The sequence below is a fragment of the Balaenoptera ricei genome, chromosome 16 (assembly GCF_028023285.1).
Source record: "Balaenoptera ricei isolate mBalRic1 chromosome 16, mBalRic1.hap2, whole genome shotgun sequence".
In the NCBI taxonomy this organism is placed as follows: Eukaryota; Metazoa; Chordata; class Mammalia; order Artiodactyla; family Balaenopteridae; genus Balaenoptera; species Balaenoptera ricei.
The window spans coordinates 61272454-61300178 of record NC_082654.1 but is presented as its reverse complement, the minus strand read 5'-3'; the positions used below and the strand labels follow the sequence as shown (position 1 = coordinate 61300178).

Genomic DNA, 27725 nt, shown 5'->3' with positions numbered 1-27725 from the left:
CCAATACAACTAACTAAGCCTTCCATTCTGAAAATGCACACATCCTTGACCTACATTTGATATATATGTCTATTGCCAATTCATGTCTTGATTTGATATTTTGATTCTAATATGTGTCCCTGGCTAAAGCATGATATTGCTGATACTAGGCTAGAAGGCCAGTTTTTTCAATATTTCCTTGTGCTTAAATGCAGTGGTTCCAATACTACCTCAGATTCATCTAGAACTTTAAAAAAATACAGCTTTGTGTACCTCTCCGCAGACCTACTGAATCAGAATCTTTCCGGTTGGAGCCTGGGAATATTTATTTTTAAAAGGTTTCCACAAAAAGTGTGGGAGAATATCCTCAAACATCGTTGGAGGAAATGTGAAATGTTATAGTTTTCCTAAAAAGCAATCTAGAGATAACCATTAAGACTGAAAATATATTTACCCTCTTAACCAATAGTTCTACTCCTGGGAATAAGAAGCAAAAATATCTGTTTATTGCGGCTTTGTTCGTAGTGGCCAAGAACTAGAAATAAAGTAATGCCCATCTATAGCAGAATGGCTAAATACATTACAGTATACTCAATATCAAATATTGTCCAGCCACTAAAAAGAATGAATTGAGTTAAACTAGATGACTTAGAGGAATTTTCATCAAGTATTGTTGAGTTAAAGGAAAAAAATCTGTGATATTATCCCCAAACAAAAAAACACTATATATGTAGATCTATATAGGATTATATGAACAGAGAAATACAGAAAGATGCACATTAGATTACTGTCTGAGAAGGTGGTGGGGGATAAATGGTAGGGATTGATTTGAGGGAAGGAGAGAGAAACAAAAATTGTCTATAATAAAAACATCATGGGAACTTCCCTGGCTGTCTAGTTAAGAATCTGCCTTCCAATGAAGGGGACGTGGGTTCAACCCCTGGTCAGGGAACTAAGATCCCACATGCCATGGGGCAAGTAAGCCCATGCGCCGTAACTACTGAGCCCACGTGCTCTGGAGCCTGCACGCTCTGGAGCCTGTGCACCACAACTAGAGAGAAGCCCGCCCAGCGCAGCAAGGGGCACGTGTGCCACAACGGAAGATCCTGCATGCCACAACTAAGACTTGACACAGTCAAAAATAAAATAAAATAAATAAATAAATATAAAACAACAAGAACAAAAATCATGTGTGCTATGATCCCATTTATATAAAATTATTCTGGGCTTCCCTGGTAGCGCAGTGGTTAAGAATCTGCCTGCCAATGCAGGGGACACAGGTTCGAGCCCTGGTCCAGGAAGATCCCCCATGCCGCGGAACAACTAAGCCCGTGCACCACAACTACTGAGCCTGTGCTGCTCTAGAGTCTGTGAGCCACAACTACTGAGCCCGCGTGCCACAACTACTGAAGCCCATGTGCCTAGAGTCCATGCCCTGCAACAAGAGAAGTCACTGCAATGAGAAGCCCGCACACCGCAACAAAGACTAGCCCCTGCTCGCTGCAACTAGAGAAAGCCCGTGCACAGCAACGAAGACCCAACGCAGCCAAAAATAAATAAAAATAAAAATAAATAAATTTATTAAAAATAATAATAATAATAAAATTCTTCTTTTTTTTTTTTTATAAATTTATTTATTTATTTATATTTGGCTGTGTTGGGTCTTCGTTTCTGTGCGAGGGCTTTCTCCAGTTGCGGCGAGCGGGGGCCTCTCTTCATCGCGGTGCGCGGGCCTCTCACTGTCGCGGCCTCTCCCGTTGCGGAGCACAAGCTCCAGACGCGCAAGCTCAGTAGTTGTGGCTCACGGGCTTAGTTGCTCCGCGGCATGTGGGATCCTCCCAGACCAGGGCTCGAACCCGTGTCCCCTGCATTGGCAGGCAGATTCTCAACCACTGCGCCACCAGGGAAGCCCAAATTCTTCTTTTTTTAAAAAAACCCATTCTTCAGGTGACTATGATGGGCAGCCAGATTTAAGAATTACAGCTGTAATGGTTAGAATTTGGTGCTCCTCTAATCAAGTCAAATGTGATTCCTACCTAGACAAGAAGGTAGCCATTGGAACCTCCTGAAGAGAGTAGACACTGATTCCTTTAAAGATACTTAAACAGAGGTGGAGGTGGCCTTCTGTAAGGAGTACTGTTGAGGGGACTTCTCGATTTGATAGAATTAAGGTGACATCTACTCACTGATCAATAGTAACAAGAAGAAAGACTACCAGACGTTATGTACTTCTTGATATGATATAAGAAGTCTAAGTACTACCTATGAAATATTCTTATTTTTAAACAGTAAACCTGATTTTAATCAAGAATCAAGCCTTCTAGCCCTAAGTACCAAGTTATAGGGAAAAAGAGGGCCTTAGGAGAACATGTTTTAAAAACAAAATGACAACAAAAAAATCTCTCCTAGAATATAATCTAAAACGTGGAAGACAAATGACCAAAGTTCTTCAACAAATAAATGGCAAGGGGAAAAAAGAGACAGGAATCTTACAGGCTTAAAAAAAGCCTTGAGACACATCAACAAAATGCAATGTGTGGATCTTGTTTGGATTCTGATTCGAAATAAACCAACTGTGAAAAGACATCTGTGGGACAATTGAAAAAAATTGAATACTGGCTAGTCACTGTATTATATTAAGAAATTATTGTTAATTTTTTAGGTATAATAATATTATAGTTCTGCCTTTTAAAAAAGAGTCTTTATTTCTTAGAGATACATTCCAAACTATTTATGGAGGAAATGATATAATGTCTGGGATTTGCTTTAAAATAATCCAGTGGGGAGGGAAAGTGGCAGGGGCGGGGGGAGGGGTCGCTAAATCAAAATCAGCCATCTGTTGATAATTGGCCAAGATAATCACCGTGGAAGTTAGTGATAAGAACAAGGGGGTGATTATAACATTTACTCTTTACTTTAGAATATATTTGAAGTTTTCCATAACAAAAAGTTATTTTTTATTTTTAAGATGATGTGTGAGCAACTTCAAAATACTATGAAATTTAGAATATAGGTCAAGGGCAGTGTTCACATAACTCTTTAGGAACTATAGTCATGTCAAAACTAATCTGGTTGCAAAATACCACATTCTATGTGATTCTATTTATATGAAATGTCCAAAATAGGTAATCTATAGGCAGAAAATAGATTAGAGGTTTACTGGGGAGTGAATACTAATGGGTACAGGATTTCTTTTGGGGGTGATGAAAAAACACTTTAACTGATTGTGGTAATGGAAGGACAACTCTGTCAATATCCTAAAAAACCATTGAATTGTACACTTTAAATAGGTGAATTGTCCAGTATATAAATTATATATCAATAAAGCTTTCTTTTTTTTAAAGCAATAAGTCATACAGAGAAAGACAAATACTGTATGATCACACTTACATGTGGAAGCTTTAAAAAAGCCAAACTCATAGAAACAGAGAATGGAATGGTAGTTGCCAGGAGCCAGGGGGTGGGGGGAATATGGAGATGCTGATCAAAGGGTACACATTTCCAGTTATAAGATGAATAAGTTCTGAGGATCTAATGTATAGCATGGTGACTATAGTTAACAATATTGTATTACTATATACCTGAAAGTTGCTAAGACAGTAAATCTTAAATGTTCTCACCACAAAAAAAAGAAAGAAAGATATTGTAATTAGGTATGGTGATGGCTGTGTTAACTAACTTTACTGTGGTAATCATTTTGCAATATATACATGTATCAAACCATCACACTGTAGACCTGAAACTTCAATGTTATTTGTCAACTATATCAATAAAATTGGAGAAAAAAAGTAATTTGGTGCTTAATAAATGCTTTACAATAAGATAAAGGAAGACTCCCCTAAAGATATATTCTGTCATATATGGATCCTAATTGCATTTTCCTTCATCGTCTACTTCTTGATTTATTCCACTGATCTCTTCTTTATTCTGCCACGTCAGTTCTGAAAGACTCAATTTAAAAAAGAGACTCTAACCAAAATAAAGCCTAGTTTGGTTTGACAAGTTATTTTGAGGACTGATTCATTAACTGGATTTTTAAAATTAGTTTTTGTTCACTATTAAGTAAAAATTAATGGTTGGTAGGTACGCTTTCATACTGTTTTCAGAAGTATAATCTTCCTGAGTTTGCCAGTATGTATCAAGAGATTTGTTTAAGTTTATAACTTTCAACTAGTTATTACCCTTCTAAAAGTTTATCCTAAGGAGTTTATCAGAAATGTGGCCAAACTCTTAAGTAGAAAGATATTCATCACAGTGCTGTATTATCAAAAAATTTTAAGTAACCTAAATATTCAACCACAGTAGAATGGTTGAATATATTATGGTGTATTCATATGCAGCATATTATAGTCATTAAAAGTAGTTTTTTCCAAAGGGAAAATGCTTATGGATATAATGTAAGAAATCATGGGACTAAACTATATACATATATTATAATCCAGCTTTTTGTAAAAACAAAACAAATAAATATATAGTATATATGCATAAAAAACAAAACCAGAAGCAACATGGATGGACCTAGAGATTATTATATTAAGTGAAGTAAGTCACAGAAAGACAAATATAATATGATATCACTTATATGTGGAATCTAAAAAAATGACACAAATGAACTTATTTACAAAACAGAAATACTATAGACTCACAGACATAGAAAACAAACTTATGGTTACCAAAGGGGAAAGAGGGGGAGGGATAAAATGGGTGTTTGGGATTAACATATACACACTACTATATATAAAATAGATAAACAACAAGGACCTTCTACATGGCACAGGGAACTATATTCAATATTTTGTAATAACCTATGATGGAAAAAATATGAAAAAGAATATATATATATACACACACACACACACACACACACGCATATATATATATATGTGTATATATATATATATGAACTAAATCACTTTGCTGTACACCTGAAACTAACACAACTTTGTAAATCAACTATACTTCAATTTTAAAAAAAAGCATGTCACTACACTATTGATACTATGTATAAAATAGATAACTAATGAGAATGTATTGTATAGCACAGGGAATTCTACTTAGTGCACTGTGATGACCTGAATGGGAGGGAAGTCCGGAAGGGAGGGGATATATGTATATGTATGGCTGATTCATTTTGCTGTACAGCAGAAACTAATACAACATTGTAAAGCAACTATACTCCAATAAAAATTAATTAGAAAAAAAAAAGTAAACTAGGGGAAATTTAGAAAAAAAAAAAGTTAATATAAATGTTTCAGACATTACATGAAATTTCTAAAAATCTTATATTTGTATTTGTATGGATATATGTATGGAAATATGTTAATATAAATGTTTCAGACATTACATGAAATTTCTAAAAATCTTATATGTTCTGGTATAATGTTATAAGTAATAATCCTAGTTATTACTTTAAAATGTATATCTCAGAAATAACTAATTTTCTTGTCAACTGCATTATTATAAACTTTCATCAAATCTTTAACTGTGGTCATTTTTAAGTCTTTTGTCATTTACAGACAGTTCTGGGTGTACTCTGATGATTTTGCAAATATGTTCCTATAAAAGGGTTTCATCTTCAAGAAATTCATGGAAAAGACTCTGACAAGTACAGGTTTCTGGTAACTGACTGTACTGCTGAACTGAATGAATAAGCATTTTCAGAACTCTAATGAAAAACTGATGAACACATAAAAGTGCTAACAAAAGATCAAGATGAAAAAAAAAATTAATTACATGGGACTGAGTGAACTGATGAGGATGAGTATAATTTTTGTGACTTTCTGTCTGAATTTAAAAAAAAAAATAAAAAAAATCCCACAAGGACTCAGAGGCAAAGAATATACAAATCAATTTTCACTGCAAAGTAAAGGAGCTGTTACAGTGGAGGATTACTGGACTGAATGTCAATATTATGACATAGTATGAGTGTGTTTCATGTTTGGTAATTGCAATCATTGTTGCTTTTGTTGTGGTCATCCATGTACAATGCTTGGTGTCAGTCTATTTATCTCTTGTAAAAATAAAATACAGTGTGTGTGTGTGTGTGTGAAAAAAAAAAAAAAAAAGTAAACTAGGGGAAATTTAGAAAAAAAAAAAGTATGTCAACCAGGGGTGGGGGGCGGCAACCCAAAGCCAGAAGTAAACTCATGAAACTACTGCCGGGGTTATCAATGATTTTTGTTACTTTATATATTTTCAAAACCATCTACAATAAAAAATGTTGGTATGTAGGGTAACATAGGTTTGTTTTGTTTTGTTTGTAATATAATGTTTGACATTCAATTGGTTAGTTCAGTTTTAATTGCAATATATTTTTATATGTGTTTATGATTCTTAAAATACTTGACATTTGTATATTCTTTCTCCCTTATATTAGAGAGGAAGCTAATTGAGGCAAACTCCAACTTTTCCTCATCCTTTGTAATCTTCCCATACTGCCCTGTCCTATGTATTAATACCTAAGGAGCACTTAATAAATGTTATTGCAAAGTTTACACTAGAGTGGAGATCCTAAAAAACATATCTTAATATTAAATCTTATATTTATATGATATCCCCCACTCTGATGCTCCTGGGAATATAGCAGATTTTCAATAACCACTTATTTGGCTATAATTGAATGTTGGTTGGCTGCATGCAAAGAACTATACCACCTAAACTGAAGATAAATTTCTCTGAGTTTAATTTTACAGAATCATACATATCATTTAAAGAGTTGGAAGGTATCTTTAAAAAAAAAAATCATTGAACCAATTCTCTCATCTTATAGGTAAAAACTTGGATATTAAATGACTTGTCCAAATTTTTACTGACAGTTAATGATGGAGACACAACAATAGTTCAGGCTTTGGAGTTCTTAAGTACATCAATCTTAAGTTATAAATATCCTTCGTGTCTTCAGTTTACAGAACTAATTCTGTGCTGTGCATTTAACATTAGACTTCACTCTTCACACAATATAACCTCACAAAGAGTCGGTGAACAGGTACCCTACAAGCATACCACCTTGAAAATTCTAAACCTGGTAGTTCCTGAACGGATCAGGGAAGGTCTTGATATTGCTGGTTCAGTACGATCTGGATATGCCACACTGGAGACGTGGCTCAATGTGAACATCCTCACTGCAAGTTGGAGCTTGTTCCTAAGCCATAGAAGAATGACTTTTCCTCTCAGCCTCCCATACCTCATGCTGAGTCACTCTCAAAGGCCTAGGAACCACTCCTTAGCATTCATACTACAGCAGCCCTGGGCAAATACTCACTGGTCTCTTTAGAAGGAGGGAACTAGCGTGTGAGTGATGATTCTGCCCCCATTCTCCACTCTAGAATGTCTAGAATGTCTAGAATGTCAGAAAAATGTCTAGCCCTTGTCATGAAGTCTTTATGAATAAAGTCAGAAGTTCTACTGCCGCCTCCTAAGCTGAGGATATTATTTACATAGAACACCATCCCCCTTCTGATCTTATCTTCCTGGCCTTCAGCTTTTCTATGCCTCCCACACCCCCTGCCCCTGGTTGCATTCTTACCTGTTTGGCTCAGTGGGTTCCAGGCCACTTCCTGCTGCCCCCATCCAGAAGAGCCAGATTGAGAAACCTGAAGACTGGCCTGGTAGAGAGACTCCAATTCTGAGGTCTCCTGCTCTGTGTCTAGGTTCCAATGTGGATGCAAAAGGATGTGGTTTCTTTCTGGATAGGTTACACAGGTATGGGAATCAGGAGGGGAGGACTTCATTCCTGGCCCAGGGACCCCAAGCTGAGAATCACAAAGCCTTGTAACATTCACCCAGGAATCCAAAGGCAAGGAAGTCCCCAAGTCGACACTGCTGCCCAGCTCCTTAGGCCTAGCATCTCTCACTTGAGACGGTTTCCCATGGTAAATACCTGACTCTGCCAACCTGGACTGTCCTCCCCTAGAAGTTTCACCATTAGGCAGCCCAGAGTTCATGGCAAGAGAAGGATGATCAGCAGGCTCTCCCCAGGAAGGCAGTCTGTTCCTACCATCCACCGAGGGCTGTTGTTTTGCCCAAGGCCAATGACCTTTCCCTTGACCCTGTGGGAAAGGAGGCTTTGAGTCAGAAAGGGAAGAGTCCTTCCTTCGACTGTTTGGCAAACTTCTATCCTGGGAACCTGTACCATCCCTTGTGGAGGTGCCCTGCATCCTCTGGAACTGCTCTGCCAGAGAGCGGACAAGCCCCTTTGTGGTAGGAAACTCTGGCCTATAGGGCTCCTCGCTGCCTCCGTCCACTTTTGAAGTCAATGAAGTTTTGAGGCTTTGGGTTTGGAGGCATTGGTTAGTTTTCTGTAAGGTATTAGGAGAGTGAAGCACAGATGAGGAAGGAGCAGGCATTATGGGGTGGCAGGCCCTGTACAGAGAAAGGCTGGGCTGAGCTGATGAACTTGAAGGACCACAGCCTAGTCTGTGTGCATCTCCTCTCTCCGAGGTGGTTGTTCCAGTTGGCTGTAGTAGCCAAGGCATCACCTGGGATGAGTCAGCAGGATCCCTCTTTTCTTGGAATAGCTGTTCTTGATCAGTGCCTCTTCCTTCTTGTTGGGGGAACCTGGTACAGCTGCTGTTATCCCCCCTGTAGCTTTGCAGCTCACCCTCTGGTTTCCAACCATGATGAGAATTCTTCTCAGTTCTCCCTGGTGTTTTATGTAAGCCCTGCCTGTGGAACACAGAGGGGTCAATGCTGTCCACCTCAACAGAAGTAAGAAGGTTCGAGGCAGACCCACCGGAGGAATTGTGCTGTGGAGCAGACAGGGCAGATGACTCTGGGAATAATGGCGAGTGTGACTCATGGCAGGAAGCGGGTGAGTGGATGAAAGAACTGGCCCCAAACTCTGTATTCATGTAGGGTTCCAGTTGGGCCTCCTGGCTTAACAATACTTGGAGCGGGATAGGCTGTTCACTGAAATAGATAGAGAGAGCCAGTCATAAGCTGTCTTAATTGACAAGATCATTTACAAAAATAACTGTTCATTTGGTTCCCATTTCTAGCTATTCACAGAGGTAATGGTGAAAATAAATGGAAAGACAAGCATAAGTAGAGTCAACAGATCAGAGGTTCACAAGAGAAGGCACATAGTCAGCTCACACCTAAGTAACAGGTAATATTAATTCTCTTTATTAAATACCCTCATCAAAGTTGCCCACAGTAATAGTAAGTAAAGCTCTTGCTAATGTTCTTCATTCCCTGTAAAGTCCCATTCCAATCATATTCTACTTACAAATTCAAAAACAAAAATTGCTCATCCCATATGCAAATAACAGTAGAAGGTAAGCAAAGCCTAGAAACCACTCATCCCTAGGGTCCTGAGAGGCAGATCAGCCAAAAGAACCAGAAGGCCACATTTACGGAGTACAGGATGATTTGGGCTCCTGGGATTAATATAAAAATCAACCATTTCAAGTGTATTTTTATAATCTGGATTTGGTTGTATTTATTTACTGAGATATTTCCCCAAAGTAATGTGCTGTGACTCTCTTGAGATTTGGGAGTGGAAGTAGGGATTAACCGCAGTTAGTTGATTTCTTACTAATTGTTTTGTATTTCTGACCTAAAGAACTCCGGGCTAGAAGCACTTAGATAAAACCTCAATCACTCACATACATCTAATGGCAGAAGTTTTCTGAAAAGAGTTTAGCTGCCTAAATTGCTTATAATCAAAACACATCTCTGACCAGATTCTCAAATTAGCATTCAGCGAGTGGGGTAAACAATAGGAGAAAAGAAGAAAGAGGAAGATCCTAGCTATGAGCATTAGATTTGAATGATAATACACTATAAACTTTGGTGGGCATAGTCGTTCAATCACCCTTACAACATTTTGAAGAATATGATATTACTTATAAGGAAAGCCGAATGGAGTCAAACAGACCTGGATTTGAATTCCATGCTTCTACCACTTACTAGCTGAGTAATCCTGGGTACCTTACTTATCTCATCCTCTCTGAGCCTGAGTTTTCTTATTTATAAACCATTGCTAAATAGTAATCCCTGTCTCCTAAGGTTATTGTGAGAATTAGATAAAATAAAACATAAAAGTGTTCAGCTTAGTGCCTGAGCAAATATTAAAAAAATGTTAGCTTCTTTTATAATGTTTATAGTCTGAAAACTACTCAGGCTTGTTAACAGCCAAAATTAATTCTTACTTAAATCTATCTATTCTCAGTAACAGCCAATTTCAAGGGCTAAAATGGGGAAACTACACCAATGGCCATGGGGACTTTTTTCCTACTCCTGACCATAGGGAAGCAAAACAAAGGGAATCTTTGTGTCTCCTCTCAACGGATCAATCAGAGCAAGGAAGACTGCTTTCTCTGCTTCCTTGACGGACAGGAAGCACTGAAATCCCAAAATAAATCACACGGTTTCTACTGCAAAGTGAAATGTAACTCAGATTGCCATGTCTAAGACCATAATAGGTACAAATTTAATAATCATGTTATTACACAAGTCCAGAGACTAACTCACCCACAGGAAATATAGACAAGTGGTCTATTTATTATGCTATACTTTCGGCATCTTTCTAAGAACTATTAAGAAAAGGACCAGCAGTGGGATGAGCTTTTCATTGTATGTCTGACCTGAGAGAAGAAATCTTTTCAGAGGACTCTTCTCTCTCCCCTGGAGTCGCCAAGACAATGAGAGCTGGCTATGGAGCACCCATGGTCACTTTCTCCCCTGGCGTCCATAAACTACAATGGTTCCCAGGCACTACCTTGTTGGCTGAGGGAGGGCTCCCCTCTGTGAGGGGAGGCAGGCTGAGGGCTGCGACGGCGGCTGAGATGGTTGCTGCTGCTGCATGCGATCCTGCAGGCTCCGTGCTTTTCGAATACTGATTTGCAGCTTCTTATCGACTAGGGCTCTGCTGTGCGTGCTAGAGTTGGCACCATGCAGGGCAAGTCTTAGTTTAGCTAAAATGCAAAAGAAAATATAGCAGAAACAGAACACAAAAATACAAACAAAAATAAAAAGAATAAAATTCAACCAAAAATGAGCAAAGATATGCAGTAAAACTCAAAATATGCAGCAGGAATACAAGGCGTGGACCATGCATATGCTGTCCAGGGCACAGAGCTGCCTCTGGCTATAAGGAACATTCATGGAAGCCATGGAGGCCAAACAGGTTAATTCAAATTTAAAAAACAAACAAAAAACTAAACTAAAATGAGTCAGGAAGATAAACTGGTGCTTCCATCTTAGACGTTGCCACTCTCATTGTCCTTTGCAACTGACCTGTCCGACTCTGGTCTCCATTCTCTGCTCCCATCTCCCCCTTCCCGATGGCCAACAGCAGAAATAAGATCCAAACCTGCATCTGTCTTTATAGAACACAGTTTCTTGTGGGTCACATTAAAGAACCAGATACAAATTCTAAGCCTTAGTCCCTTGCTGTAACCTTATGGTGCAGCATAGCAGGAAGGCAGGGGAGAAACATAAAAAATCAAATATGCAATACAAAGTCACAGGCCTGGGAAGTCACAGCCAATTTATTCATTTCCTCTGCCCTAAGCTCCACCTCACTAGTCAGTAACTAGAGAAAGAGCAGACTAACCTCACATCTGAGATCTAACTTTATTTTGGGATTAGAAGGTAGGTCTGGCTGGATAGTTCATTTGTAGACTCCTGCTGAGGCTTTTCCAGTAAATATCCATAGGCCACAGTGACAGCACCTAGCACATTTAGAAATCTGAAGGGCAAAAGATAGCTAAAGTGCCTCAGTTTGGGGGAGTGAGAGTGAGGAGACTTAAAAGCTGTTTTTATCCTATCTGAGTGACGACACTAATAATACCTATTGTGAAGTTAGTCAAAAGTGCCATAGCCATAGCGGTTAAAGTTACTTACAGATAGCTTCGTTACAGAGAGCCAAAGCGGCAGCACAGTCTCCCTTCTGTTCCAGATGCAGCGACTCTTCAAACACTGAATCTGCCTCTTGTAGGGACCTCTCAAAGCCGTCACTCCTCCCTGAAAGGGCCAGCACTTTTCATTTTCATAACAATCTGTTCCAACTTTTCCTATGTGCTGTTTTTTCCCTTCAGAGCACATAGATCCTTGCTGCTGAGCCTCTGGTCCACCCTTACTCCAACTGACCATTACTATTAAGAATTCTCTGAAACACGTAGGACATCCATTTTTGCCTTAGCTGCGACCTTACCAAAGCCATGAAAGAGGGGGATGTCATTGTCCACCACATATTCCAACTCCAAGACCTCTTAGGGAGGCCCTCAAGGAAAGAACAACAAAGTACTGTCTATAATAGAAGGGTGGGTTCTTATGCCTGGAACTGACGTGCTTCTCCACAGTGCAACAAGATACATCTTGGCAACCTGTGTTCAACGCTCCAGATCTCCACCGAGACCTCCACTGCTGTGTTAAGGCAAAAGTGGCTTCAGTACTCTGTGAAAAGCCATCTGTAACACTTCTTTCCTACATTAATTCATAGTTTTCTCTGTACCACCTGCACCTGGAAAATCAATACCCTTCTTGGGCACAGGTGTTCTACAGTTCCTAACTTCAATGTATCTACCAGGCCAGTGGAAATGCCCTTGTTCTTGGTTTGCACACACATACCTTTCATCAGCACTGCTAAGTATTTACTTCTATCATGCCCTTGTTCACCAAACCTACTGTAAAAAAGTCACCTTCCCTTGCAGTGAGCATAAGATGTTTCTTCCTCCCCTGAAAGTGAATGTGTGCCAAACCAGGTGCAGGAGAGTCTAGGGACAGTGCCACATGAAAAGCAAGAAAGTACTGTAAGGGCAAATTTTGTAAAAGAATTCTCAAGTTTATGTATCCCCTTGCCTTTTACTCACTCATAACCATAAATTAGTAGTAAGCTATAACCCAAGTTCACCTACAATGGGATTAATGGTGAGTTTTCACAAGCTCACAGGAAAAAAAAAAATCATTTCTCCCATAATGTACCCACCCTCCATTAACCTCCAGCTGGACATGGTAAGAAAAGCTCTTCCATACCCCTAACATTCACTCCCTAATTCACCAATAGCTTCGGAGAACAATGAGAAGGAAGTAGAAGTAACAAGTTGGTTCTGAAGAACTTGACATTTGGGTTCTACTCCACCGCTAGAGGTATGGTCCCTGGGGTGGTGGGTACTCAGGCCTGAAGTTTTCTCATTATATCTGAAATCAATTGAATCTATACAACCTTTATAATCAGAGGTGGTGGCTAGAGCAATTAAAACAAAAAAAGTTCTGTACAGAGATATATAGGCAAACTATAGTTGGTCAATGATTGTACCAAATTTTTGTTTTGGTTTGTTTTTTGGTTTGTTTTTTTTTTTGTACTAAATTTTAATTCTTATCCTCCAGAATCTTAGCACTCCATTCCTTGCTCTAAAACAAAGTGTATGGAGAACTGACAATGAAATACAGCCAGAGGGATCCACTCTCAACTCTAAGGTACTAACCCAACTGACAGAGCGGAGAGAAAGGCAAGGGAGGAAGATGACAAGACCCCTCTTTCAGAAGCAGTATAAACCTGAGACACCAATGTGATATAGCTTAAGGACAAAAAGGAAGAAAAAACTATCGAAACATAGGGACATCTAAGAAATTAGGAATGGTAAACTGATTTGGAGACAAATACAATGCCTTGGAAAGTATAAAGCAACAATTGCCTTAAATCAAAAGACAGTAGGATTAGAAGAGAAAAGTAGCCCCCAAATAAGCCCAGGAAGTTCTTCTAAGTGTTGATAAGAAGAAAGAAGTGATCAAAAGAAAGCAGCCACCCAAAACAGCATCGGCTCCTATTCTTTACACTACTTTAGCACAATTTGTTGCATCTGGAGGTTCCGAATAATAAATTCATTTCATAGAAAAACAGAGATATAGGTTTCAGGACCTATTTAAAATAGATACCTCAGCCTTTTTGAACTCTTATTTTGAAGGCTAGTCTCTGCTGGTACAAAGTGATGTCCTAAAGCAATTGAAGGAAAAAAAAGTAACTAATGTGGGGCAGCTGGAGAAGCTGAAATAAAGTCCATGAAAATTGTGTGAGATTGGGATATGAATCATCAGAGGATCAAAAGGAAATCAGGCTCTGTGTTCTTAGAATCTGTTTGGTAGATCCACTTCCCTGAAGCTCCAGGTAGGAAATCTCAAGGGCATATTTCCGCTGAGCGAGAAGAATTCCCCTCACTGTCAGTGTGGCTCACTCACTACCTTTTTCTGCTGTTTCTGAATTGTGAGTAGTTTAATTTACACCTTATATAGCTGTTCATCAGAAATATTTTTCATGAACAATATACTATCTCTAATCTACAAGCTTTTAATAAATGGGCCCCAAATCAGTGCCTGTCTCTAACCAATAGGCCTGTCACCTCCTACTTTAACTAGCTCTCACTGAAATAGCTGAATTAAGATAAAATATAACTTGGCTAAAGAGAAGACAGAATTTATGAGCTTGAATACTTTTTTCCTCCCAGCTTTCTCTGTTCCCATCACCCACAACCTAATGCTCACAACAATTACCCTGATTCTGCAGTTCATCTAAGTCCATGAAGCGGCTGGGATGAGGGTTAAACCCTTTAGCTGCCTCTAATTCCTTCTCTCGTTTCCTTTGAAGTTCCTGTTCCTGCGCCCTTCTGGCCACCTCTTCCTGTAATTCATCCAGTTCAGTTTTGGAAGATATCTCCCCACCTGGAATACAAGCAAGGGAGAAGAGAAGTTGCCACATTTCCATAACCAAGACTAAGCACTTGCTGTATTTATAGCCACCACACTGCTTTTCCTTTGGAACTCTTGGCTTCAGTTTGGAGTTCATATTTGCATAGTGCTTTCCATTTCAGATTCAGGATGATACCTAGGCCATGAATAATAATAATATTTATTGGGTGCTTTATAACAACAAAAACAACATGACAACTAACATTTGTTCGGTATTTACTACGTGACAGGCATAGCTGTAAACACTTTTACATATATTATTTAATTCTCACAATAATATATGAGGTAGGGCTTCCCTGGTGGAGCAGTGGTTGAGAATCTGCCTGCCAATGCAGGGGACACGGGTTTGAGCCCTGGTCTGGGAGGATCCCACATGCCGCGGAGCAACTAGGCCCGTGAGCCACAACTACTGAGCCTGCGCGTCTGGAGCCTGTGCTCCGCAACAAGAGGGGCTGCGACAGTGAGAGCCCCACGCACCGCGATGAAGAGTGGCCCCCGCTCGCTGCAACTAGAGAAAGCCCTCGCACAGAAACGAAGACCCAACACAGCCAAAAATAAATAAATAAATAAATAAATAAATAAAATTAAAAATAAAAATAATAATATATGAGGTAGATACTATTATTGCCCACATTTTAAGAATGAAGAAACTGAGTCACAAAGATGATAAATAACTTACCCAAGGTAACAAAAATGGCAAATGGTAAAGCTGAATTAAAGTCAAATAGGTTAAATTCATAATCCGTGCTTTTAACTATTAGAGAGCATTCTCTACCACGTGCTACCAGTGACTCACCAGGAAGCTTCAAACAAGTCAATTTCTCCCTCTTAATTTCCACCACCTTTTTAATGAGTTTGGAAAATACTGATAGTAGTAAAAATTTAATTTTTTCAATTTTTCACAGATGGAACCAAACACATCTAAAAGGATGTCCATGATATATTAAGTGAAAAATCAAGTGACAGAATAATATCTATAGTATGACTTCTTTTTATTTATTTTTAAATGCTAGTAATAAACTTATCTATGGACAACTAGGGCGTCTGCCAGATGCTGGTGGGGGACCTCGATGCCCAAGGAGACAGGAGGAACCCCCAAGCGACCTGGTAGGACGTTGGGGGGCTAAGGGGGAGGAGAAGTGGAGGTAGGACAGGACCTGCGCCCCCAAGGGGTGGCTGGGAGCAGGGAGGGGTTCCCATGCCTGGAGGGAGCCTCGGGGGCTCGGATCAGGGGGAGCACGCCTGGTGTTTCCCCTGCCCAATTGGCCCGGGAAACCTGCCCAGCTCTCAGGCCCGGTCCTATGCCCTCAAGAGGCCCCCTCTACTACATTGGTTCTGGGGGCATAGGAGGGAGGCTGGAGGAGAACAGGAGAGGCAGGCGGGATGAAGGGGCCCTCCAGGACGGAGGAACAGGAAAGTCACAGAGGGAGTGTGCCCTGCCCACTTCGGCTGGGAAGCCTGCTGGGCTCACAGGCTGGGTCCCCCGCCCCCCAAGAACAGAGGCATGCCTGGACCCCTTCTGTTGCGTAGAGCCTAAGCCCCACCCCGCCCATGGCCCTTTCCAGCCCTGTGCGTCCTAAGCATAGGCCCCACCCACCACCTAACCCCCACCTGTGCCTAAGCCCCGCCCCCACAGCCAAGGCCTTTTCCGCCTTTTTTTTTCTCTTTTCCCCTCCTCTTTTTTACTATTGTGGTTCTGTTTTACCTTCCGGTTGTTGTTTCATATTTATTTTTATTTTTATTTTCTTTCTAACATATCTGTTAGTTTCCTAGTCTAATTTTATTTTTTACTCTTTGTTATTGTTCTGCTTTTTTTTTTTTTTTTTGCCACCCCACATGGCTTGTGGCATCTTGGTTCACAAACCAAGCTGGGCCCAAGCTCCTGTGGTGGAAACTCTGAATCCGAACCACTGGACTAACAGAGAACCTCAGATCCCAGGGAATATTCATTGGAGTGAGGTCTCCCGGAGGTCCTCATCTCGGCACCAAGACCCTGATCTACCCAAGAGCCCACAAACTCCAGTGCTGAAAGCCTCAGGACAAACAACCAGTAAGATAGGAACACAATCCCACTCATAAAAAAAAAAAAAAAAAAAAAAAGAGCCAGCAAAAAAATATGTCACAGATGAAGGAGCAAGGTAAAAACCTACAAGACCAAATAAATGAAGAGGAAATAGGCAATCTACCTGAAAAAGAATTCAGAGTAATGATAGTAAAGATGATCCAGAATCTCGGAAATAGAATGGAGGTACGGATTGAGAAAATACAAGAAATATTTAACAAAGACCTAGAAGAATTAAAGAACAAACAAACAGAGGTGAACAACACAATAAGTGAAATGAAAAATACACTAGAAGGAATCAATAACAGAATAACTGAGGCAGAAGAACGAGTAAGTGAGCTGGAAGACAGAATGGTGGAAATAACTGCCGTGGAGCAGAATAAAGAAAAAAGAATGAAAAGAATTGAAGACAATCTCAGAGACATCTGGCGCAACACTAAGTGTACCAACATTCGAATTGTAGGGGTCCCAGAAGAGAAAGAGAAAAAGAAGGGTCTGAGAAAATATTTTTGAAGAGATTACAGTGGAAAACTTCCCTAACATGGGAAAGGAAATAGTCACCCAAGTCCAGGAACTGCAGAGAGTCCCATACAAGATAAACCCTAGGAGAAACACACCAAGACACATATTAATCAAACTAACAAAAATTAAATGCAAAGAAAAAATATTAAAAACAGGAAGGGAAAAGCAAAAAATAACATACAAAGGAATCCCCATAAGGGATTTTTCAGCTGATTTTTCAGCAGAAACTCTGCAGGCCAGAAGGGAGTGGCAGGATATACTTAAAGTGATAAAAGAGAATAACCTACAACCAAGATTACCCAGCAAGGATCTCATTCAGATTCAAGGGAGAAATCAAAAGCTTTACAGACAAGCAAAAGCTAAGAGAATTCAGCACCACCAAACCAGCTTTACAACAAATGCTAAAGGGAACTTCTCTAGGCAGGAAACACAAGAGAAGAAAAAGACCCATAAAAACAAACTCAAAACAATTAAGAAAATGGTAATAGGAACATACATATCAGTAATAACTTTCAATGTAAATGGATTAAATGCCCCAACCAAAAGACACAGACTGGCTGAATGGATACAAAAACAAGACCCATTATGAGCGGTCTACAAGAGACCCACTTCAGACTGAGGGACACATACAGACTGAAAGTGAAGGGATGGAAAAAGATATTCCATGCAAATGGAAATCAAAAGAAAGCTAGAGTAGCAATACTCGTATCAGATAAAGTAGACTTTAAAATAAAGACTGTTACAAGAGATAAGGAAGGACACTACATAATGATCAAGGGATCAATCCAAGAAGAAGATATAACAATTAGAAATGTTTATGCACCCAACATAGGAGCACCTCAATACAAAAGGCATATATGCTAACAACCATGAAAGGAGAAATCAACAGTAACACAATAATAGTAGGGGACTTTAACACCCCACTTACACCAATGTACAGATCATCCAAACAGAAAATAAATAAGGAAACACAAGCTTTAAATGACACAACAGACCAGATAGATTTAATTGATATTTATAGAACATTCCACCTGAAAGTGGCAGAATACACTTTCTTCTCAAGTGCACACTGAACATTCTCCAGGATAGATCACATCTTGGGTCACAAATCAAGCCTCGGAAAATTTAAGAAAACTGAAATCGTACCAAGCATCTTTTTGACCACAATTCTATGAGATTGGAAATCAATTACAGAAAAAAACGTAAAAAACACAAATACATGGAGGTTAAACAGCGTGCTACTAAATATCCAAGAGATCACTGAAGAATCAAAGAAGAAATTTAAAAATACATAGAAACAAATGACAATGAAAACACAATGACCCAAAACCTACGGGACACAGCAAAACAGTTCTAAGAGGGAAGTTTACAGCAATTCAATCGCACCTCAAGAAACAAGAAAAATCTCAAATAAACAATCTAACCCTACACCTAAAGCAACTAGAGAAAGAAGAACAGAGAAAACCCAAAGTCAGTAGAAGGAAGGAAATCATAAAGATCAGAGAAGAAATAAATGAAATAGAAACGAAGAAAACAATAGCAAAGATCAATAAAACTAAAAGTTGGTTCTTTGAGAAGATAAACAAAATTGATAAACCCTTAGCCAGACTCATCAAGAAAAAAGGGAGAGGACGCAAATCAATAAAATTAGAAATGAAAAAGGAGAAATCACAACTTGACACTGCAGAAATACAAAGGATTATAGGAGACTACTACAAACAACTATATGCCAATAAAATGGACAACCATGAAGAAATGGACAAATTCTTGGAAAGGTACAATTTTCCAGACTGAACCAAGAAGAATTAGAAAATATAAACAGACCTATCACAAGTAATGAAATTGAAACTGTAATTAAAAATCTTCCAACAAACAGAAGTCCAGGACCAGATGTCTTCACAGGCGAATTCTATCAAACATTTAGAGAAGAGCTAACACCCATCCTTCTCACACTCTTCCAAAAAATTGCAGAGGGAGGAACACTCCCAAATTCGTTCTACAAAGCCACCATCACCCTGATACCAAAACCAGAAAAAGATATCACAATAAAAGAAAATTATAGACCAATATCACTGATAAACATAGATGCAAAAATCCTGAACAAAACACTAGCAAACAGATTCCAACAACATATTAAAAGGATCATCAACCATGATCAAGTGGAATTTATCCCAGGAATGCAAGGATTCTTCAATATACACAAATCATTCAATGTGACAGACCATATTAACAAATCAAGGAATAAAAACCATAAGATCCTCTCAATAGATGCAGAAAAAGCTTTTGACAAAATTCAACACCCATTTATGATAAAAACTCCCCAGAAAATGGGCATAGAGGGAAACTACCTCAACATAATAAAGGTCATATATGACAAACCCACAGCAAACATCATACTCATTTCCACTAAGATCAGAAACAAGACAAGGATGTCCACTCTTGCCACTCTTATTCAACATAGTTTTGGAAGTCCTAGCCACAGCAATCAGAGAAGAAAAAGAAATAAAAGGAATACAAATTGGAAAAGAAGAAGTAAAACTGTCACTGTTTGCAGATGACATGATACTGTACATAGAAAACCCTAAAGATGCCACCAGAAAACTACTAGAACTGATCAGTGAATTTGGTAAGGTTGCAGGATACAAAATTAATGCACAGAAATCTCTGGCATTCCTATACACTAACAACGAAAAATCAGAAAGAGAAATTAAGGAAACAATCCCATTTACCATCGCAACAAAAACAATAAAATACCTAGGAATAAACCTACCTAAGGAGGCAAAAGACTTGTACTCAGAAAACTATAAAACACTGATGAAAGAAATCAAAGATGACATAAACAGATGGAGAAATATACCATGTTCTTGGATTGGAAGAATCAACATTGTGAAAATGACTATACTACCCAAAGCAATCTACAGATTCAATGTAATCTCTATCAAACTACCAATGGCATTTTTCACAGAACTAGAACAAAAAATTGCACAATTTGTATGGAAACACAAAAAACCCTGAATACATAAAGCAATCCTGAGAAAGAAAAATGGAGCTGGAGGAATCAGGCTCCCTGACTTCAAACTATTCTACAAAGCTACAGTAATCAAGATAGTATGGTACTGGCACAAAAACAGAAATATATATCAATGGAACAGGATAGAAAGCCCAGAGATAAACCCACACACACATGGTCACCTAATTTATGACAAAGGAGGCAAGAATATACAATACAATGAAGAAAAGACAGCCTCTTCAATAAGTGGTGCTGGGAAAACTGGACAGCTACACGTAAACAAATGGAATTAGAACACTACCTAACACCATATACAAAAATAAACTCCAGATGGATTAAAGACCTAAATGTAAGACCAGACACTATAAAACTCTTAGAGGAAAACACAGGAAAAACACTCTTCGACATGAACCACAGCAAGATCTTTTTTGACCGACTTCCTAGAGTAATGAAAATAAAAACAAAAATAAACAAATGGGACCTAATGAAACTTCAAAGCTTTTGCACAGCAAAGGAAACCATAAACAAGACGAAAAGACAACCCTCAGAATGGGAGAAAATATTTGCAAACAAAGCAACTGACAAAGGATTAATCTCCAAAATATACAAACAGCTCATGGAGCTCAATATCAAAAAAAAAAACAACCCAATTAAAAATGGGCAGAAGACCTAAACAGACATTTCACCAAAGGAGACATACAGATGGCCGAGAGGCACAAAGATGCTCAACATCACTAATTATTAGAGAAATGCAAATCAAAACTACAATGAGGTATCACCTCATACCAGTCAGAATGGCCATTATCAAAAAATATAGAAACAATAAATGCTGGAGAGGAGGGTGTGGTGAAAAGGGAACCCTCCTGCGCTGTTGGTGGGAATGTAAATTGATACAGCCACTATGGAGAACAGTATGGAGGTTCCTTAAAAAAACTAAAAATAGAACTACCATATGACCCAGCAATCCCACTACTGGGCATATACCCTGAGAAAACCGTAATTCAAAAAGAGGGCTTCCCTGGTGGCGCAGTGGTTGAGAATCTGCCTGCCAATGCAGGGGACACGGGTTCGAGCCCTGGTCTGGGAAGATCCCACATGCCGCGGAGCAGCTAGGCCCGTGAGCCACAGCTACTGAGCCTGCGCGTCTGGAGCTTGTGCTCCGCAACAAGAGAGGCCACGACAGTGAGAGGCCCGCGCACCGCGATGAAGAGTGGCCTCTGCTCGCTGCAACTAAAAGAAAGCCTTTGCACAGAAATGAAGACCCAACACAGCCAAAAATAAATAAATAAATAAATAATTTAAAAAAAAAAAAAAAAAAAAAAAGAGACATGTACCACAAAGTTCACTGCAGCACTATTTACTACAGCCAGGACATGGAAGCAACCTAAATGTCCATTGACAGATGAATGGATAAAGAAGATGTGGCACATATATACAATGGAATATTACTCTGCCATAGAAAGAAACGAAACTGAGTTATTTGTAGTGAGGTGGATAGACCTAGAGTCTGTCATACAGAATGAAGTAAGTCAGAAAGAGAAAAACAAACACCATATGCGGACGCATGTATATGGAATCCAAAAAAAATGGTACTGATGAACCTAGTAGCAGGACAGGAATAAAGACGCAGACCTACTAGAGAATGGACTTGAGGATATGGGGAGGGGGAAGGGTAAGCTGGGACAAAGTAAGAGAGTGGCATGGACATATATACACTACCAAATGTAAAATAGATAGCTAGTGGGAAGCAGCAGCATAGCACAGGGAGATCAGCTCGGTGATTTGCGATGACCTAGAGAGGTAGGATAGGGAGGGTGGGAGGGAGGCTCAAAAGGGAGGGGATATGGGGATATATGTACGCATATGGCTGATTCACTTTGTTGTACAACAGAAACTAACACAGCATTGTGAAGCAATTATACCCCCATAAAGATGTATAAATAAAAAAACTTATCTATGTACTTGTACCTAGAATAGAAAGCACAGAAAGAGATGTAAAAAGATACATGCCATAATGATAACAGTGGTTCCTTCAGTTTGAAGAGGCAATGGGCAAGTTACTGAATTGTTGGGCTAACATTTACTTCTGTAATTTTTTAAAAGGGTGGTCAGTGTCACCAGATAAAAAAATAGGGTTTACTATACAAAGAGGATGGTGGGGTGTATGGTGTGTGAAGAATTTATTCTAACTCCTTGCCAAATATCTTTTACCAGTTGAGGAATCCAGTCGGTGAATTCTATCCAGCTAATCTAGAATTAGGGCTATCAGTGAAATCATGAGACTCAGTCTTTAGTGTGCTGAAAAGCTATTGGCTATCGAAGGAAAGAGAAGGGGGAACAGGCTCATGGAAGAGCACAAGTTTCTCAAAGCAATGTTAGTCAATATGAGATAAATTAAAATGTGGGAAGTAAACCAAACCTATAATTTCATTAGGAAGAATGAAATGGGTTTCTAACTATAACTATGGGTTTCTAACTATAACCTACTCTAGCCCAGGATTTCAGAGATATCTGCTTCTACAGGCATTGTTCTGCTCTGCCAGATGTTAACAACCTATGGCACTCATACCTAAAAGAGTTCATGACTTTTTATTTCTGCTGCATATCACCCCTCCAGCCACCTTTAAGAACTTTCAGTGGCCATTAAGAGAACTGGTGGTCAGACTAGTAATGTTCCTGGTGTCATCTCTACAGGTTGGCACATAATATTCTGTCCTCATCTCCCTAGTGAGCTGGCCACATATCTATTCAGAAGCTCATTAAACCAGACCATAGTTAGGTTTCTGCCCACACACCCTACTCCCAATTGATCTAACATACCAGAAAAAAAAGGGATGAAACACATCTTTCAGAGAAGGTTGATTTCTAAGTTAGACAAATGGACCCCAGAACTCCTCAGCCGACTAAACAATACTGAATACTCACCACCTTCCTTCAAGCATCACAAAAAGTCTCCATGTTCGGGAGACTACATAGTTACCACCTCAATTTTCAGCTGTGAGTAAGTAAAGGATTTATTTTACTTATTTGAATATGCACTGTAAGTATATATGTGTGTTGTGAGAAGAATGTAAAAAGGATATAAAACCTATGACTACCTCAAATGTCTATGCTTGGTGTCTCATACCTGAAATTCCAATATTCCTTTATCTTCAGGCTTTGACTTGTTAAAATGATAGTTTCTCTTAGAGAAAGCATACTTTAAACTATTCTCAGTCACATACATCTAGTGTAAAAGAGTTAGATCATTCCTTTCAAGCTTGTTTTGAGAAGGAGGGACACAGGCACATTCAAGAAGGAAAAACAAAGCAGGGATACTAGACAGGATATAGAGGCAGGGGTAAGGGTAGTTCTGACCTGCTTATTTCCCAGTTTTGCCCATAGCCTACATGTCCCCCTTGTTATCTCAATTCATAGTACTAAACAATAAAAAATCCATTCCCACAAGAATGCCTCTATACCAAGGAAAGCCCTAGGAGTTATTCTTCTAAGGAAAGCAGGTGCTACTGATACTGTTCACCATATTTCTGTTCCTTCTTGCTCCCTCCAGGGCTCTCTCCAAGGTGGAAAGGAGCAAGCAGGCAAGCTATGATAGAGAACAACAAAAAAAAAAAAAAGATAATTCCAGAGATGGAGCAGATCAAATGTCTTCACATTTACATTCTGATGGAACAAAGGACAATTGTCCTCTAATTTCAAATGTGCTCATGTTAGGCTGTTTCCCAAATAGAATTGGCAGTAAAATCCAGTTCTCCAAATCCAACGTCCTTGCGCTTACCTGAGAGGGGCTGATTCTTTGTCCAGCCACTCCTGGATACTGTGGAGTCTGCCTCCAGGATGCTACTACTGTGAGACTTGGGGATGTGACGCCAGGAAGGGGCCAACCCAGCTGATCTCTTAGCACTTGTATCCCTTCAAAACAGAAACCAGAGTCTAGTGAAAGCATCAGAAGGCTGATAACTAGCAACATTCCTAGGACTAAATTCCCTCCAAAAACAACAACAAAAACCCCAAACATCGAACTAATATAATTAAAATACCTGCAAAACTACTTCTGAAAAATTGAAATACCCACTCGTTCCCCCATCTTATCTCACCTCATTCACATTTTGTGCATCTAGCAGTGTCTGGCACAAAACTTATTTAATGAATTAATAAACAAATGCTCTCATATGGATTGCCTTCCTCTTTCTTATACTTTTGTAGCATCTTCTCATGTGTAAAACTAAACAGGGTCTGAGGTCAGGGAAGAGCAGTGGGAAAGTATGAGGATACGGTTATCACTCTTGCAGAAGATATCACTCCTTTCAAAGCTATACTGTTAGGAAGCTTGTCTCTGAGGCAGCTCAGTAAAAACAATATATGGAGATCTGAAATTTATAAAGCAAATGGGCCCTATGGACAGGGTGCAATGACCACTATTAAACAGTCATCATTATCTTACGGAATTATGAATATCACTGGCTTCATAAGACACAGAATCCCCAGTGATCTTAAAAAAAAAAAAGCCTAATATAAAGGGCAAGAATAAATAACAATTGGGTTTTCTCTCTGATCATAGAACTATGTAAGTTTTGGTTCACTAACTCATTCTTTCAATAAAAGTTATTTACTAAACAATTATTTTATATATAATACTTTAAAAGTTGCCTCTCCTTTCTCAAATGCCTTTGTTCCTTCTCCCAGCAGAGGGTACTGTTGCCATAGAAAGTTGATCGAGCACATTTTGCTTGCCCACAAGACAGTAATAAAGTCCATCTCTTCACTTGTCTGAGTTAAAAAGCCTCTTGGTGGCTCACATTTCTGCAAGGGACAATGCAGCTATTCAAAGGCCAAACAATACCTGCAGACATTCGCGCTCTCAGGCAGGGCTGCATCCAGGCTGACAGGGCTGCTGCTGTTCCTCTCACTGCTCTCATAGCCAGATTCCATTCGCTGGATTAGGCGAGGGTGCTGCTCTAAAAGGTGACAGGCTGGCCGTACTGGGCCCCAGATCTTGTACTGGGGTCTTGGTCCGCCAGTCTTAATGTCGTAAGCAGGTGGCTTGCTTAATTCATCTGGTGTAAATTCTTTAGCTATCCCAATCAAAGGACAAGTATGGAAAAGGAGGTAGATTTAGCATCTGCCTCAAATCAAGATATAACTAACCCTTCCCTCTAGCTACTCATTCACTGAACTCATATCCCCAAAAGGCGACCCATGAGGGTAAAATTTTTACCCTTCAAGGTAAAAATGCACCTTGCCAAGTCTACCAGAAAACCCAGGTTTTTTTAAAAATACAAAAATCAACTTTATTCAAAAGCTCAATTCTTCCCTAATTATCTCCTTACCTGAATCCTCAGAAAAGGGGCTAAGCTGCGTATAGCCACAGTGCTTCCTTTTGTCCTTACTAAAGATACTGTCAATATTGAGAGACTCCCGTTTGGGTCTCCATGTTGGACGATACTTGCTAGAAGAACTGGATTTTGACTCACTGCTGGTACTCTCTACTTCCCAGTCACGAGAGTGTAAAGGCAGGTTCCGAGGAGGTTTTTTGTCAGTCTGGTCTCCTCCCCTCCCCACACAGGGAGATCCTAGGTTGGTCTGAGAAACCAGGGACGGTCTGTTATGGATAATATTGCTGACTGTCTCTTTAAAATCCCTTAGCCTGTTGGTGCTGCTGGATGATTTGGAGGCATTCCTAGGAGCCTGCTTCTCTTTCAGTGTTTCTCCTAAAAACACAAAGGATGAAACAACTGTAAATGTTTAAAGTCATCACGGGCACCCAGACTCCAGAGTCGAAAAAGAAAGAAAGGCCTTTGAGCAGACAGGAGAAGCCACAGTTGGAGTGTGAGTGTGACAGAGTGAATAAAGAAAGAGAAACTATGCAGGGGGGCTTGCCTTCACTGTGGTATCCTGAGGCCTGAAGCTCATCGCCTTTCCTCCTGACCCGGCCAGAGCTCCTCTTGCGCTCTATCAGTGAACCTTTCTTGGATGGGAGTTTCTGATTACATTCACTATCAGTCAGGTGTCCTGAAAAAAACAAGGAAATGGGGGTAAGCTGGTATCTGAGACTGACCTCCATCCTTTAGAGAACCTACTCTCCCTTTGGCATTCATGGCAGTACCACAAACTTAGTGGATCGGAAGCTGGAGAGGCCAAGACTATGTGATTTAAGTGTAGCAGGAATCTCTCAATAGATAAAGGCAGAAAAGCTAAAGTATTTAGCGGGAACTTCCAAATTTACAATGTCTCCTGAGCAAGTACCAATCTCGATCCCGCTCATAATCCTTCCCAGTGACCCAGAAGGACACATTACTTGGTAGTTTTTAAAAGGCAAAAGTTTTAAAGATTATATAAGAATATCATGGTAGCAACACATACCGAGTGAAGTTTAATTTTTATTACATCTGGTATTATCCTAGGTGCCCCAGCCTTTGCCCACAAGAGCTCTGATTGTATATGGCTTTAAGACCCAGTTCTAAACATTCCTTAAATGTGAATCATTCCAAAGGACATCTGAACTTTGAATAATTCTCATTCCCAGCCATAACCCATGCTTTACCAAACTTGACTTCGCCCAGAGATTACACTTCATAGTTCCTCAATACTAATCACTGGGAAACCCAGGAGATCTGGGCTCTTTTATGTAACTTGCCATACTTCACGCCCACAGTGTGTGAATGTATAAGTATGATCTGACAACAGCAAAGGTCAGATTCTAAAGGATATAATCATCTAAGCTGCTGGAAGCCAAAGGTGAATTAAGCAACAATTAAATTGGAATATAGGCTTAGAGGAAATCCCCTAGGGTTCTCAAATATCTGAGAGCTAGCAGAAATTTGCTTTCATATGTTAGTTATGAAAATCCTTGTACATATTCAGGTATGATATGCAATGATATGGCTACATATTTTCAATTACCAACGCAATCTCTTATTGCTTTTATCTAATCATTTGCTATCTCTGGGCCCATAAGAAAGACCTATCAGTTGGAACAACTAAATCCGCAAATGTAAAAACCAATGGGCATGCTCCCCCACCCCCAGCCATTCACAAACCCTTCAAATAAACCTGACTCTCCTTATTTATCCTGTGACTTGGTTTCTCCCTGGTTCACCGTTTCAGAAATACAATCTAAAAAAATCACACTTTGCAGTAGTCATCTATGCAATAGTCATCAAAAGAAATCCAACATGAATCCAACCAAATCACTAGATCCAACTACCAATTTATAAAAAATATAGAAGACAGAGAAACACGCTACAGTTTACCATACAGACACAATCAGCAAAATTTAAAATGTGGGAAAACTACAGCACAAACTACCTAGTTCTTCAACAATAAACAGAAAGGAAGAAACAGAGGCAAAACCTACAGATTAAAGGAAATGTAAAAGAGTTATTAACCCATCACAATGTGTAGACCTCATTTGGATTCTGAGTCAAAAACAAACCAACCATTAAAAAATATGACATTTATGAG

General features: G+C 39.4%; 1 protein-coding gene across 16 annotated transcripts in view; it reads right to left on the bottom strand.

Annotated features, from left to right (window-relative positions):
• The window catches only part of USP54 (ubiquitin specific peptidase 54), a 152223-nt gene that overhangs the window by 8841 nt on the left and 115657 nt on the right, over positions 1–27725 (bottom strand). For 11 of the 16 annotated variants that reach the window (XR_009497993.1, XM_059900136.1, XM_059900127.1 and 8 more), the window contains 8 exons: positions 26142–26273; positions 25592–25972; positions 25105–25336; positions 24040–24173; positions 14473–14640; positions 11827–11946; positions 10700–10895; positions 7505–8886 (listed from right to left, as the gene is read on the bottom strand). Coding sequence is in view for 15 of the 16 variants with exons in the window: in XM_059900136.1 (XP_059756119.1) it covers positions 7505–8886; positions 10700–10895; positions 11827–11946; positions 14473–14640; positions 24040–24173; positions 25105–25336; positions 25592–25972; positions 26142–26273 (2745 nt within the window). In the remaining variant the exon portion in view is untranslated. Of the gene's footprint in view, positions 1–7504; positions 8887–10699; positions 10896–11217; positions 11304–11826; positions 11947–14472; positions 14641–24039; positions 24174–25104; positions 25337–25591; positions 25973–26141; positions 26274–27725 lie in introns of those variants that run through there. The other 5 variants (XM_059900134.1, XM_059900138.1, XM_059900139.1 and 2 more) reach the window with 5 other exon arrangements.